General features: G+C 49.1%; 1 protein-coding gene across 2 annotated transcripts in view; it reads left to right on the top strand.

The window, feature by feature from the left end:
- Nucleotides 1-16,006, top strand: part of ASTN2 (astrotactin 2) — a 358,803-nt gene that overhangs the window by 320,680 nt on the left and 22,117 nt on the right. For both annotated transcript variants that reach the window (XM_075111901.1, XM_075111902.1), the window contains one exon: nt 4,241-4,382. In XM_075111901.1, coding sequence (XP_074968002.1) covers nt 4,241-4,382 — 142 coding nt within the window. The remainder of the gene's footprint in view (nt 1-4,240; nt 4,383-16,006) is intronic.

Here is a 16,006-nt window from a genome sequence, read left to right as displayed (position 1 = left end):
AGTTGCATCTTTCTGCAGTTATCAGTAGAGCAGAGACTGATTTTCAAAAGCTGCCTGAGGAATTGGATGGTTTGGGGCAGACCAGTCCTGGGAAGGCAGTGGCATGGAAATAAGGGGGAAGAGAGTCTTGCAGGGATTTGGTCTACAGTTAGGAGTATGAGCATCCCTTTGCTGAGCACAATTACTCCGTTATCTGTAATCAGTGTGCAGCACGTACCATCTTCTGCTCTGTGCACAGCATTTAGCATAGTGATGAGGAGCTCTGGTCTGGATTTTTTACTACTGAGAAGTAAACACAGGTGAGGCATCCTCACAGGAGCTGGTCATTTGTCCTTGATATCTGTAACAGCTTATTGCTTTATTTAGCATGACATCAATTATTTATTACTATTAATGAAGGACACAGATGGCTGTCTGGTCAACAAAATATCTCCTACTCCACAGAGATGATCTACTTAGCTACCATTTACTCTGCAGAGAACCTTTGGATTCTTTCTGAAATTTAATAACAGAAGCAAAGATACTACAACAGTCTAGAAGGTTTGTGCTTCAGGACTTCTTTGGGAGGCTGAAATCTTTCTTTATATTTGCTGGCAGGGTGTGTGAAAACACAGGTCCAGACGGGAAAGAGAAGCCCCTTTGCTTTCTATCTCAAGCTACTTATCCGTATAATCCCTTTTATAAAGTGATCAAACTCCTTCTTAAAAGATATTTGCCTTTCTCAGGAGTAGACCGTTTATTCATATCCAATTTACTTTCTCTTGCCATTACTGCCCATTAGCCTAAATATTTATTTTCCATCTGAGTGCCTGCCCTGTTGATGTATTTACAGTCATGTATTTCTGCTTGGCCTTTTTATGTCTCTGCTCGTATGGTAAACTTATGCTTTTTGTTATTTCCCTGTGAAGCCTTCTCTCTTGTTTTCCCTGTGCCTTGTTCATAAGCACAGATGAGCAATGCTGTGCACTGAGCTCCCACGATGGTCTTGTGCAGTTAGGTCATCATCCTTCCATTGCTGCAACATCCTAAGACCACTTCTTGGTAGGGCAACGTTGGTGGTCCATCATCCTCTTGCAATGCCAGCAAATGCACCTGTTGCAATCCACTAACAGGGCCCCAGTCTAAATGTAGGGAATAACTTATTTTCTGGTCCTAGGGAAGGCTTAGGAAATTTCATTTCAGCTCCTTTCAGAGCACTGTGGACTCAACAAAGAGAGGCCTCTCTTGTGTGAGATGAACAAATAAAGTTTCCGCGTACTCTGCTTCACCCAGGGGAGAGCATGGACAAGCAGCTCCCTGTGTTTGCGGCAGATTGACAGCTCTGGGTAGTCGGTTCGTCCCTGGGGTGTCCCTTACCCAACCCCATCTTTGCTCTGCCGTCCGTGCCGTCTGGCACCGCCAGCGATCTCACTGCTGCCTGTACAGGTGCAGAAAGACTCCCAGCCTTGGGGCTGAGGTTTCAGCACCTTTGCTAGCGTCTGTTTTGCTATTGCCATAACAAACTCTTTGCTTTTTTCTGATTGTAGCAGGGCCAACGGGAGGGGAAAGTTCCCCAGAGGCTCCAGCTTGGACACAAAGCACCCTCTTGCTGTAGGGATTTTACTGCAAGGGTTTTGGCTTAACCCAAGTTGACTCTGCGTTGGCAGACCCTGAGAGCTTCCTTTCCTTCCACGCAGGGGGACAGCAACACACTCCACAGCCTGCGCCTGATCCGTGGCAAACCAGACCATGGTGCGATGCAGTTGCCACTGCATTTCAGTGCAGTGCTCGCTGCCAGCCTGTTCCCCTCAAAGCTACCCGGAAAGACCATGAAAGATGAGCACGCAGAAGTTAGTGGATGCCTTAAAGATAGTTAGCTGTATGATTTTAACACGTGCTTTAATTCAGTGGTTGCACGTGATGTTTTCCATCCCATTTCCAGTCTCCTGCAGGTCTGGTTCCACCCTCTGCACTCCCTGTCTCAGCCCTGTGTTTATCTCTCCTATCCCATCTCTTGTGCTCCCTGGCACAGATGTCCTGGCTCCTCGTACCTGTGGACTGCCAGTCCAAATCTCCCCGTGGTCTTGCCCAGTTGCTCATCACAGTCTCTCTGCCCAGCTGTTTTCTTTCCTACTCCTCAACCCTGCTGCCTCTCAACCCTGAGTGCTCTGGAGGAAGGTGTGAGATCCCACAGCAGGCACCTGTGGGATGACTGTCCCCCCGTGAAGGTTCTTTGTGGTCAGAAGGGAGGTTGCTTGAGGTCTGAGGAGGCTTAAAAGCTCTTGCTCTAGTTCAGCAATACATTCAGGTCCTGTTTCTTTGTTATGTGTCTGTGATTCATCTGCTTTGTAAGGCACATCAGTGTCTGTTCTCAATGACTTCTGGTGACAGGGAGTTCCCCAATCTGGCCCAACGTCGTACGAGAAGGGATGGAAATGAAAGTTGGAAATGAGCAATAGGGTTTTGTTTGTTTGTTTAAACCATAAACCCAGAGCTAAGGGGCTTGCTCGAAGCCGTTCAGCGCTCGTGACTTCCAAGCAGTGGTTTTAGTGCTGCCAGGCCAACCTGCCCGTTGAGTTGACTTGGGGTTTGGTACGGACCTGGGGCTGGGAACTGGATTAAGCTGCGGAGACGAGTGACAGAGCTGCCTGAAAAAGTTTGGAAAGAACAAGTCGTGCTGGGAGCATTAAAATGAATAATTAAGGCTTGGATTCCTTTAGGGAGGAAAAGAATTTACTGTTGCTCTTTTCTCTGGCCAAGGGGGACATTTGTTACTGAGTTGTGTATTTTGAGACAAGACGCAAATGTGGTTTGGGGGGGCTGGGGAGGAGGGGATTTTTTTCTTCTACCTGGGTAATCCAGCCGCACAGCGAGACTTTCTGGGCTGGTTATACCACTGGGTCAATTCTGACGGTCTGCACCAAGAACCTGGACTTGTGCTTCATTTCAGTAGTCCTCAGTCACTTCCACTTTTAGAAAAAATAAAGAAAGGAAAGTGCTGAGAGGGAATTCTCCTCTTCCCTCTGCTGCGGTGTACCTGGCACAGCAATCTGGGTCCAGGTTTGCTTATACCAGCATAACTCTATCAGCTGCAGCAGCCCTTTCTCCGATTCCCATCAGTGGGAGTGGGGGCACAACGAGGGCAGCTGCTCTGGTTTTTTTACTGCTTAGTACCTTGGGCTTTCAGTACCACTGAAGCAAAATGGGACTTAAATGCAATGAGCTCTAACTGACACTGCCCACTGCAAGGAGACAGGTTGCATGTCAGTGGATAACCATGCCCAAAAAGCTTAATAAATGAAACGTTTTCAGTTTCATCAGGGTCATGATCTAAGTGTTTAATAAGCTTTATAAACCAGAAGACAAAAAAAAAAAAAAAAGCTTTTCAGGATTTTTAATTAGTTTTTTTTTTCTTCAAGTGCTTGTAAAGGGGCGAGCACTCTTCAGCACAGCTGAAGCAGCTCCAGTCAGAGCTCCAGGGGCCAGCAGAGCGCTCATGAAAGGGAATGCAAAGCTATGGATAATCATTGAACTTAAAAAAAAACAAAACCAAACAAACAAACAAAAAAAAAAACACAACCAAACCAACCAACCAAACAAACAAAAAAGCACATTGACAGCAATTCCATCAAAGCTCTAAAAACGTCTCCTTTTCCTGACAATCTAACATAGCAGAAACACATTTCACTGACAGGTGATTTTTGAAAATAACCATGTCCCCTTTAAGAATTGAATCTGCAGTTGGGGCAGGAAAGCCCTGTTTAGCCCGACTTCCAGCTCTTCTGGAGACCGCACGTGGTGTTTGCAGTGAGTCCACGCATTGCCCGTATGCCCTGTGAGTGCCCCCTCCCGCTGTCCAAGCAATGACTTAGCACAGGCCCTGCCTTCTGCGGTGGGACCCTGTTACAGCCGATGGCCCAGGTGTGTTTTAGAATTGTACAATCACAGAATGGTTTGGGTTGGAAGGGACCTTTAGAGGTCACCTGGTCCAACCCCCCTTCAGGGAGCAGGGACATCACTTCTAAGCATCATCATTCAAAGCAAGGCATCACTTCAAAGCAGGATTCTGCTTGCTTTGTCCACAGGAGTTATTCCCCAAATAGACTTGGGGCCATTCCTACCAGCCACAGCCAGCTGGGGTTTGCTGATTGCCTATCCTGTGTACAGGTGTTCCTACAGTGGTTTTTTTTTTTTTAAATGGTCAGCAGTAATGTTGCACTTGCATTGATGTTTTGGTCTTGCTCATCTCTTTGCTTTCCAGGAGAATCCTTGAGCTTTGCGGATGATTTGCTTTCTGGCCTTGCAACATCCTGCGTGGCAGCGGGTAGGAGCCATGGAGACGTCCCTGAAACCAGCCTCTATTCAGTCATTTTCAAGTGCCTGGAACCAGATGGTCTGTACAAGTAAGGAGAGGCGTGTGGGGAGGTGCTGGGGACGAGGCGGGATCTCCAATGCTATTGTTTAGTTGCTATTAACCTTTTTGGTTAGCACCATGTTCCATCAGACACTGGACAAATGATGAGACTCTCTTTGTTGCTTTGAGTGTTAGGCTCAGCTAGTGAAATGCAAACCAGTGTCTGCCAGTACATCACAGGAGGCACTGGGAACCTGCGGAGACTCCACTGGAATAACTTGCATTTTCAGTACGCTGGGCTTCCAGGTCCATGCCTGGTGGGATAGGGCTGTCTCTCATGGATGAATTGAGCTAATGTGGTCAGATTGAAGCAAGTTGCCAAATGCCTGGTGGACCAAAATAGCCAGATGTCAAGTGAGATCGGTGTTGTTTATGTAAGTTGCTGCTCATATTGGTAGGACACGTATATCAGATCAGAGAGACACCAAATCCATCTGCCCACCACCCAGTCACCTGCAGGGATGGCTGGCCACGCCTGCGCTGATCTTCTTGTTTCCTTACTTGACTCTTCTGAGATATCCTTTGAGTACATGGGATTGGATTTTCTGTTTGAATTCTGTGGAGTAATTTGTGTCCAAAGCAAAGGGATAACTGCAGGATGTGAATATTAACTTCTCCTTCAGTAGCATTTGGAGATGGTCTGGGCTTTTCAACCTGGCTTGTTAGCCAGGGCATCATCTGTCTCAGTGGGGATAGCAGGAGCCAGGAGAGTGAGAGGAAAAAAAAGAAAGAAAAAAGGCAAGGAGACATAGAAGAGACAGAGGAAGCAAGAGAGAAACACCCAGGGCTTAATGTCAGAGTGACTGTAATAATTAAAACACATTTTGTAGTGTAATGAAACTTTTTATGGGACCACAAAAGCATTTAAAGCGAGAGCTGGCAAATGGTCTGTCAGCGAGAACTTTTAAAGATCTTGATTAATACTTTCCCTTTGCCTCCCCCTCCACCTCCCCCCAGTTAAGTATGTTGACGGCCTCTGAAGAAGAAGCGGCCTTTATTGCGCATCTCTCGAGCAGAGCTGTGTCCAGGAGCGGGCTCCAAGTGATACCTCTTGCCATTTAATAATTCCAAATGTTTTCCTGTTAAATATATATAATGCATAAATATAATTATTAATATCTCTGGGAACTGGGCTGTTCTGACAAGGTGCCAGGGAGAGGCTGGAGCAACCACAGAGCTTGCTAATAACCCGCCACCCATAAAATCGGCTGGTTGTGAACTCTCAGCTGTTCAGCTTATGGGTGCCAGGGGCACCGGGAGAGCCACTGGGCTTGGTGGGGAGGCTGCTGCTGAGGTGAACACAGGGAGCTGGGAGCCAGAAGGTCTGACTCTTGGGCAGCCTGGGCTGCCAAATCATCTTCCCCATCTACAGGGATAATTGCACTTACCCGTCACTTTAGGGGCTTTGTGATCTAATTCCTGATGTCTGCAAAGGGCTGGGAGAGGCTTTCGTGGAAGGTGTAAGGCTTTATCTGGAGTTGTGTCATCCCTTTGGCCAAAGCCAGGCTTCTGCTTCACGGTTGTGAGGCACATTGCCATGGAGGGGGTCAATGACGCCCCAGGTCCTCTATGTGGCTGTGGGCAGCTCCTGCTTTCTGTGGGTGTCCCTGAGTGAGGGACAGTAGCTTTTTGTGGGGAGCCATGGCTGCAGGCAGCCCACAGGCATCAGTCCCTTGGCATTGAGGAGCTCTGGGCCTTGTCCTTCTGTGGGGACGGGCTCTGGGGTGACGCACAACGTTTGCTCTGTCCTGCAGCTAATGCTCAGCAGGGCTTGGCATGCCGTTCCCAGGGCTGTACATACTTAAGCATGCATGTAAGGACACATGTTTGTGTTGGCACTTGTGGGGCAAGGAGCCCTGCTCCTGGGCATCCAAAAAACGTGTGTGCACACACACACACTGCAGCACACCCTCCTTGGCACCTGCTGCCGCATGCCCCAGCACACCTGCATGGACCGATACACCTACTGCTCAGCATGTTTGCACGCACTGCCGTGGACGCGCATCCCGCACACAGAGACATTTGCTCCAACCTGGGACCTGACCAGCATGTCCTCTGATCATAGACACACACACTAAACATTCCACTGTTCAGATGTCCATACAGTTGCAACACAGCATGAAAAAGGCCAGAACAGTGAAATGTGAGGCTAGCACTCTGTTCTGAGCCCGCGCAGACGTAACAACAGAAACATGGGCACAGGGTCGTTTTTTAAATTGAATTTCTTCTGCTTGTTTCATTTGTTCCTGTGGAAAAATAGCTATCTTGGAAGGCTCTGGCCTGGGTATAATCCTGGTTATAGCAACTTGGCAGGGACCTGCGCTTTTCCCGAGGCTGTTAGGTGAGCACACAGGCTTTGCAGCATCAGAGCTCTTCAAAAGCAAATGCTTATGCTTGTTGGGTAGTCTGAGGGTATCACATAAACCAAGAGGGGACTGTGAGATCGTGGAAGTCTCTTCTGCTCTGTAAATATGTTGAACATCCTGTCCCTTTTCTTCTGTAGTACCTATGGCAATTACGCTCTGATGTTGACCGTTAGTTTGGAGTATTACCAGCCTGAGATCAAAGCTGGGCTTGAGTATAAAAAACAAAACCAAAAAATGCTCTACAAGCAAACAAATATACAAAGTCTGATTGATTCCTCCGATTCTGAGACTTCTGTAATTTCAAAACATAAGCTAATGAAAGGAGAACTAATTTATTTTTCCTTTGCCATTTCAGTCTGACAAATATGTTTCCTGTCAGTCCTTTGCTTTCACCTGCCTCTGGTACCTTGGGGTTGGGATACTAGTCCCTGCACAGAAGGTTTTCAGAGGGAAAGTAGTTTGTGGCAGCAAGGATGCATGTGCTCCATAGGCTCATGTAAGTGCATAGACACTCCTGCTGGTCTGTCAGACATGGGTGCCCATGCTTGGGGATCCATGCTGCAGTCATGTGAATGCACTCTGTGTGCACACATACAGGGACACTGAGGATGGTCCTTGAAGACTGTCAAGTTTGGTTTAAGCTCTTAAAAAACAGGTCTTATTATTCTTGCATCACAGGAAAGGGGATTGTTCTCCCCCGAGGTCAGCTAGACCAGAGCAGGCTGTCAAGCTTCCTTCCAAGTTCCCCAAGCTTCCCCCAGGTGGATCTGGAAGAGGATGGGGTGAGGAAGGCAGAGGGAGAGATGTCTCTGTGCCTGTTAAGTGCTCATCTTGCATGGACCGGCCAGTCCAAACAGCAGTTAACGCCAATCAGACTGATGGTTTGGGAGCTTGGGAGTACCATGCTGTGACAGGCAACTGACGATGCACCAAGCACCAAACACCAGTCAAGAGAAAGAGCTCTGGCTTGTCTCAGAGGTCAAACTCAGCCTGCAGGACTAAGCTTACATTGCTTATGGCTGTACTATAGCTCAGCACCCTACAAACCGAACCAATCTCTTTGCTATGGAGACAGGAGCTTCCCCTATGCATCCCACTGTCTCCCTGAGCCTTCAGCCCAGCTCATCCATCTCTCTGGCTCATCCATCTCAGCTTCACACCCTGTCATTCCCTGAGTGCCTGGGGATGCCTCTTCACTGAGCTATACCTGATCGGCTGCCGCAAAGCAGCTTTGCCAGCCCAGCACGTTCATTTCAGATACTTGGGGAGACACCAAGTATCCCTCAGCCAAAAAGGGAAATTTTGGAACAGGAAGTGAAAACCCCCTCCAGCTCCTCAATGGAGCTGCAGTGCAAGCACACCAACTTCTTCCCTGCACCACAGATACTATAATTATAGATTAGATTAAATCCCAATGTTTCACTTTATTTACATTCCTGACCTAGCCTATTCATTTCCGGTGTTTGTGCCAAGAATCAGCACAAAATTTACTGGAAATAATATGGAAGTCATCAGGATCCCTTCCAAAGCCTTTCCTTGGAGTGTGTTCATATGCTGAGAAGGAGCCTTGAATTTGCATTCCCTTTGCTGGCTCAGATAGGGTTTCCCAGGGTGATCCTGAACCAGCCCAAAGGCTCTGGGAGAGCACGTTTCAGGAGTATTGGAAAGGTGGAAACGCCTTCCTAGGGGATGAAGATGGGGCCCTGTCATCGGATAGAAGGGGACTCAGTTAGACCTCAGAATGACAACACAAGGCTTCCGTCTGCAGCCAAGACCTGATGGCCAGCATCTTCCCCTGTAGGGTCTGGAGACTATCGCCAGCATGGCCAGGCTTAGCCTCTATCATCACATGCTGGCTAACAGTGAACATACTGTATTTTGGCAAGCTTAAGGAAAGAGGCAAAGGCATTGAGTAGTGGCAACCCATCGCAGCACAGAGAGTCAGTGACTGCAGTTCAGCAAGCTGAATGCGCTAAGGAGCTGGCCCAGAACACGGCTGATTAATGTTGACTGACCTCTGCCTTATGCATAGCTGGGATAAAAAGTGGAATGGAAGCCCTTGGTGCTCAGGAGTGTGCTAGTGCTGGCAGCAGCCTGCTGCTCCTTATATGATACTAATTGTTATTGTTGGTCATCCATCAGGAAGGCACGTGAATGAACACTGGAGCAATCGGAGACAGATCCCAAATAGCTCAGTGGCACAGGTTAAACCACATCTGTTACAGCCCTTGGCTGAGTCCCCTGTGTGCACAGGAGCTGCGCTGCTTCATTGAATCCACCTCTTCTATTCCGCATGCTCTCCAGCTTCCTGAAGCTGAGTGGTGTATGGCTGTAGTTTCTTCTCAGGCATTCCTGGCTTGCAGAAGCTCAAACAAGGCAAGTCAGGAGTTGAACAAGTGTTTGCTAAATCCCAGGCCTCTGCTCTAACTGCAGGCTCCTCCTTCCTCAGCAGTTTAGGGTTGCTTCAGAACCAGGCTGCCCAAATGCTGGCTTGGATGTGGTTTTGCTGAAGTAAGTCCAGCACAAAGCTGCGTGGGCACATCTGGGCCACGTGCAGATCACTACAGTGGAGTTGGCTTGGTCCCATGGAAGATGGTCTTTACAGAGAGCTCAGGGGCTCAAGATGCTCAGTCTCTCCTTCTGCTGGTATTAATGAAGACCCGTGCATGGAGGAAGGTTGGACTCCTACTGAAGTTTCCAACATTAGGAGACTATACAAATAGAAGCCACAGAAAAGACATGGCCAGGCAAGGTACTGGAGGCTCTTCCCAACTCTGCCATTTGCTCTACTGAGTGATGTAAGCAGATCACTTTGTCTCACATTCATCTTCATCTGTTTGCCTGTTTCCTTTATAAGCTCAGGTTTTAAGCTCCCCCTCACTACCTCTGTGTACAGCCCAGCGTGGATGACTCGGACCAGGGCCTCCAGGTGCTGCTGCAATATTGCTTTACCAACCATTTGCCACCACCCTTCTAAAAGTTGGGTTTTATGAATCCTCATTCCAGATCCAGATCTGTCCCTGCCACCAGTATTCAGGCACCTGGGACAGATCTGGAGTCAGAAGGTACCTTTCCACTGACCTCAGTAGAACCTTCTTCCCTAGTATCTGCCAAGCGTATGAGCATCTCCCTCCTTTTTGCTGGAAAGACCAGGTTATCCTCCCCAAACTCTCTGTTTCTGTGCATACCTCGTGTTGCAAAGAGAAACAGAACAGCCTTTGCTGCCTCCCACGGCCAGCTCCTCCCCACCCTTTCCTCAGGACATCCGGATTGAAATAACATTCTTGGTGTTTTTGTTCTAAAAACAGCTGGCATCCAAGCCCCAAACCTGGCTGGGTCCAGGCCCGTTCGTATTGCTCCTCTGGGGGTGGCTGGAGGAAGGCTGGCAGTGGGGGAGCGAGGAGGAGGAGAAGGCATGGACAGGTTGTTGTGTAGGGTACTGCAGCTGTGGGAATGTGTGAATATAGGATTCTTCTCGGAAATGGTAATGGGATCAAGAAGTTTGGTCTCTTCCTCTGTTGGTAGACAAATGGACCTCTGCAATTCCACCTTTTCCCCATCTCCAAATCCCTATCACCAACCCTTTACAGTTCTGGACTTGGAGAGTATTCTTGTTTCTGAGTGTGTAGAAACCTAATGCACTAACGTAGATCCGTCCAAGTCTTATCTCATTGACTAATGGGAGAGCGAGCACAAGAGATGTGATATAAATATCAACACAGGCATTGCTGACTTTGATTTGACTCTACCCAGCAAAAGCTGCACTGTGCTACTGCGTTCGAGTAGTTTGTTTTGTTCATCAGTTCTTCGTGGTATAGAGTACATTTATCCTGAAGGCTGGAAAGCTGAGGGTCATGCTGATTTGATTCTTACAGTGGAGTTTGAACACTCTCTCCTTCCAGGACACATGGAATTCACTGCTTGGAGTGGGTGTTTCTTTGTCCTGTAGGGGAGAACTGAGTCAGGAGAAGAGCAAATGTTTTTGTTCTTGTTGGCCGTGTCCTATCTAGGGAAACTGAGGCAGGGAGCGGTGACGTGACATGCATGAAGCTGGAGATGAGCAAAGTCGAGGGGTGCCCTTGCTCACACTTCGGAAGAGCACTTAAGAGAATCACTTTTTTGGTCAGGGGATTAAGCAATGCCTCCTGCACAAAAATAGGGTCTCCTCTTCCTAATTTCCTCAGGCAGTCTGGGACCCAGGTACCAGAGAGGTCTCATCAAGGAAGCCGTGGCACGCCCTCAAAAATGCTGCTGTCTGTCATGGTGGCTCACACTCTCCCCTCTCTCTTACTCTTGTTCTCAGTGTGTTGGTGTATTTTTCCCAGCAAAGCCAATCTGGCAGCCAAACTACTTTTTTGCACAGTACTAGAGCGAGTGGGTGATGCCACTTTGCCAGCTGGAGTTTCCCCTCTGTTGCCAGAGCACAGATAAAGCTTCTGCTGCTGCACCTCCGTGCCGGGCGCCTAGCAGGAGCCTTGCGGGGGGCAGCACCAGGGCTTTGACACAAAGAGGCAGTGTTACATCACGTCTGCAGCTCCGGGCCCTGCTTGCAGTCCTGCTGGGGTATGCACAGCCCAAAACAAGCTCTGCCCATGTTGATCCTGGAATTTAAATTACGGGCAAGCGTGATGCAGAGGGATCCAAGCAGGCTGCGTGCGAGCCAGCCTAAGCCAGACGCAGCACGACTGTGTTTGCTTGGCAGTCCCATGGCTTTACACCTGCTCTGCCAAGCCAAGAGGAGAGCAAGGGGGTATCTGACAGAGTGCAAACCTGGGCTGGCAGGGCTGGTCTGCAGCAGGATTGGAGCTGGTGCCTTATGTGCTATGGTGCAGGTGATGTTTTCCTGCTCAGGTCTGTGTTAGGGTGATTATCCCTTCACTATGCGTTGTTCTGTGCCTCAATAATTCTTGTACACCCCAGGCAGACTTTGTCTCTGCAAAATGATGGTCAGATTTACTACGTGTGGGTTCATTCATCACTAATCAACACTTTGGTGTTTGGATGTTTTTGCCTCCTCCTTTGACTGCTCCCCTGCACCCAGTAGCAGCTCAACCTGATATTTGCAGACAATTCAAGTTTGTAATAGGCTAATTCTAGCCTTAAGGAGTGGCCAAAAGCAGCTTAGCTGTATCCATAAATATGCCCCAGGAAGGAGGTGACAAGCTGCTTTGGTGCCCAGGTGTTCAGGTACTACTGCACCCACAGGTCTTATCTGAAGCTAGAGCCATACCCACAGCCCATGGAGTAAATCAGCCCAGACAGACTCTGGATGGGACCCCAGGACCCAAAAGCTGGAGATATTGGGCCCAAAAGGTGATGCTGATCCAAATAAAAAGATAAGTCACAAAATAATCCTACCCACCATCTTTTCTACCTCACTCTAGAGGCAAAGTTTTGATGCCATTACTTACAAGATCTGTCCCAGCTCAGACCAGCAATATGCGTATATCTCATAAGCGGCCTGCAAGTCTATAAAACTAGTTAAACATTTTTTCATTTCATTTTTTCCAAAGGACACCTGCAGCACATCCCACCCCATCCTTTTCTTGTAACAACAACGACAGAGTCTCTCACCAGTCTTGTCTCCCAGAGAATACTTTATCTTCATTTTCCTTTTTTTCCCCTCTGTATTTCAAAAAAAAACCAAAACATTTTTAATCTTTGGCTTGTGCGGACCATTAGATCTGTAAGCACCCACCTCCTGGTTGTACCACACTGGATTTTATCAGCACGCAGCGAGCCCTCCAGCTCTGCCACCGCTTCTCCCCCCGAAGGTCGCAGGGAGTTTGTCACGGGGGAGCTGCACAGCTGACGGAGCCCCTGCACAGGCGGCTGCAGAACTCAGCTGCTTTCCAGTAGATCTCAAGTGACTTTTAACTTATTCCTTGGGTTTTGGGATTGCTCCCCCCTGCAAAAGAAGTTTCCTTGTATTTTCCTAGTTAGAGGATATTGAGTACATGGGGTCTCTTCTGTGCTGCTCCCATCTTCAGTGGTGCCGAAGGCGGGTGGTGGTCCCTTAGGCAGCCGTGGATCCAGATGATGGAGCAGGAGTGTGGTAGGGCATGGCCTGCAATTTCTCCGCAACTGCTGATACTTAACTCTTTTGTTTTAAAGTGGACTTGTCAGGAGTGCCCACATTCTGAGACCTTTTTCAGTTTCACGTCCTGAGGCTTTAGAAATCCCTTAGCTTCACAGGTTCACAGCCCTCATTGCCCGTCTCAAGTTATGTTAGTGCTTAGGTGGCCAAGTCCCTACTGCAGAACCTGTGTTTGCAAAAGTGACCAGTGAATTCAGGTGTCTCCGTTTTAGGAGCATCATCTTCAAGGCTTCACTGGCAGAGCCACAGCTCCCATTGGCTTCAGCTGAATTTGCACTGGAGTAGGTCAGTGTAAAATGGAGACACTCAAGGTTAGCAAGTAACCTCGAAGTAGCTGCTTCTTCCTGAGTTTTCCCACCTGTAAAACAGACATGTTAAAACTGAGCTACATTGTTTGCTAGGTTTCCTGTGCAGTGAGGAGAACAGCATAATAAAATGGGAGAGAAAGCCGAGAGTAGCTGCTTGGTTGCAGAGGTGGCATCTACGTGGAGCGGTGGGACTTGCTATGGGTGGGTGATGCTCCCTGCTGGAGCTATGGCCCACTTGGTCTCTCCTTGGTCTCCCCAACCTGATGCCACCTCGTGCTGCCAAAGATATTTGCCTCGAGTACCCTCAGAGTGATTGCTCCCAGCACACATGCCCTCATTGCTCCTGGTCACCTCACACACACTTCCCTCATCAGGAATGAGATAAATTTGATTATACACCAATATGGTTTCTATTATGAAAAGGGGGAATAAAATACCCTGGCTTTCACTGAAAACTCTCAGAGCCAAAGCTTATGTTATGATTTAAATATTTATTAAAAAAAAAAGGGGGTGAAGGTTGCTTTTTGTTCAGGGGGTGGTGGATGGACCGTGTAGTGGGGCAGGGTCCCTCCAGGTCCTGACTTCATTAAATGAGCTGATGGAGCTAGGTGTGGAGACCTGCTGCCCTGGCAGGAAGGGGTGCAACGGGAACCCCCATTCAGGGAGCTCAGCGATGGGTCACTGGTAGACATTTGCCCAGACACCTGGAGCCACTGGCTGGGCAGCCATCCAGCTCAGCGAGGTGGGCTTGGGTGCTTACCTTGACTCAGCTCTGGGTTGTCATACCCCTGAATCAGGGCCTGCTGCTTTTCTTCCATCTATTCTCCTGTTGCTTTCTGCTGGGGAAGCCGCATGGCAGCAGTAACCTGAGCTTTGTCCGGAGCATGCCAGCCCCTGGTATAGTTTTCTCCTTCCTTCTGAGCATCTCCCACCGCCCTGCAGTTGCAGAAATAGCAACTCAATACCAGTCAGAAGGGCCTGCCTCCAGGCTGGGATACTTTCATATTTTCTTTCTATCTGGTTTGCGTCATTGCAGCATCAGTCTTGCAGCCTTTCTGTGGCAGGGTGTGGGGGGAGTATGTATCCTGCACACCAGAGGCTCTACGAGCACCAATGCCAGTTTCTTCCATGGGGTGGGGAATGCTCAGGTATGACTCTTGCTCTCCGTGACACCCACCCCAGCCTGCTGGGGGAACCTCTCAGAACAAGCACCCCAAACCAAAACACTTCTTCAGTGCCCTTTGACATGTCACCACAGATGTAAGGGATCTGAAGCCATTATGGCTGCCACAAGTTGTCCTCTTGGCCCTACACTGCACCTCCCTTCTTGCAGGAGCATCCGTCCCTCATGGGTGAGGACTGATGCATGTCCCCGGCTTGGGCAGCCTGTTATCCAGTGGAAGTTGCTGTCTTAATAACAGCATCATCTTGCTTAATTGTGAGCTTAGTTGTCCCAGAGCAAGTCTGGGATAATGCCCAGGGGTCGCATCGATGCGGCTCTCCCTACATTACACCTATAAAGTAGATGAAGACAGAAACAAGGACTCTGTCTCACCCCACTCTCTGTCCTGCCTGCCCAGCTGGCCTCATCCCCATCTAGGCAGTAGGTAGGAAACTGGTGAGGGCCTGAAGCTGCCTGGGGTCATCCTATAAATCCAACCTTTGCAGCACTGCTGCAGGCTGGGATGTATTTTCCCAACTCACAGGCTGCCTCTGGGGAGCATCACCACTACCAGTGTCACCTTCTCTGTCCTTTCTGCCTCTTGTTCTTCTCCCCTCTGGGTTTGGGCGCTTTTGGTGGTTTAGTTAGGGTTTGTGTAAATTTTGCGGAGCTGCATCCCTGTGGGTGCTGCCCTTTGTCAGTGCTGGATCTGAGCGCGTGGAAATGTATGGATGAGGACTGCTGTGCATGTCTGTCCATACTGTTTATGCGTTTGGATCTGGGGGGCTGGGACACCTTGCTTTGCCGGGGATCTTTCCTGTACCAGCAGCAGGAATATGGACCTTAGTGCTACCCAATTGCCCCATAACCCACCATCCCATAACCCTTATCCCATAGTGACTCTGAGCCAAAATCATGGCCAGATCCTGCTTTAAATAACCTCTGGGTATGGAGGTGTATTTTGAGGTGTTCGATGAGGATACCAGTGGCGGTGCATGTGTGGAGCAGCGTGTGATCGTGTGGCTGGCTACCCCCGTGCTCTGGCAGGAGAAGCAAACCCTTTACAGAGGGCTTTCCACCAAGGGCTCTGCAGAGAACAGAATATCCTAAATAGTGCTGCAGCCCCGCAATGTCCTGCACCTCATGGTCCCCTTAGCAGTGTACCCCACACCATGCTCCCCAGGCATCATCTTGCAGTGACATCCCTGTAGCTCTTCCATTGCCTATCCAAACCTGCCTGATCGCTGCTCTGGCAGAGCTGCTCCGGTGCAGCTCAGCCCATGGTGTAAAGCCCACCCCATGGCGTGAAGCCCACCTGTGTCACCCCACATGGCTCCCGAGCTCTTGCAGGCCACCTCCAGCTTTCAGCTCTGTCCCTGGCTTCTACCTGCTGCACTGCCACAACCTGAATTGTTTTCCAAGTGGAAATATGAGTTGAAGTATTAACTCCACAAGGGCCTTTCTGTGCAATGCGCCGGGATTAAATATTTATGTTGGCAAAAAGCATGTAATAGGCAGCTCAAGATCAGAGATAATGAAATTGAGGTGTCTGGAAAAAGGGGGGAGGAGGCAGGGGGCTTGCAGGACCAGAAAGGAGAGGGACCGAAGTGGGTTGTAGCATGTGTGCATGGACCATTGCTTTCAGTTTTATTAATACCTGACCTGTTTGCGGGGGAACCC

This window comes from Phalacrocorax aristotelis, chromosome 17 (genome assembly GCF_949628215.1).
Source record: "Phalacrocorax aristotelis chromosome 17, bGulAri2.1, whole genome shotgun sequence".
Lineage (NCBI taxonomy): Eukaryota > Metazoa > Chordata > Aves > Suliformes > Phalacrocoracidae > Phalacrocorax > Phalacrocorax aristotelis.
The sequence above is the reverse complement of the archived record's forward strand: the minus strand, read 5'-3'. Positions and strand labels throughout refer to the sequence as shown.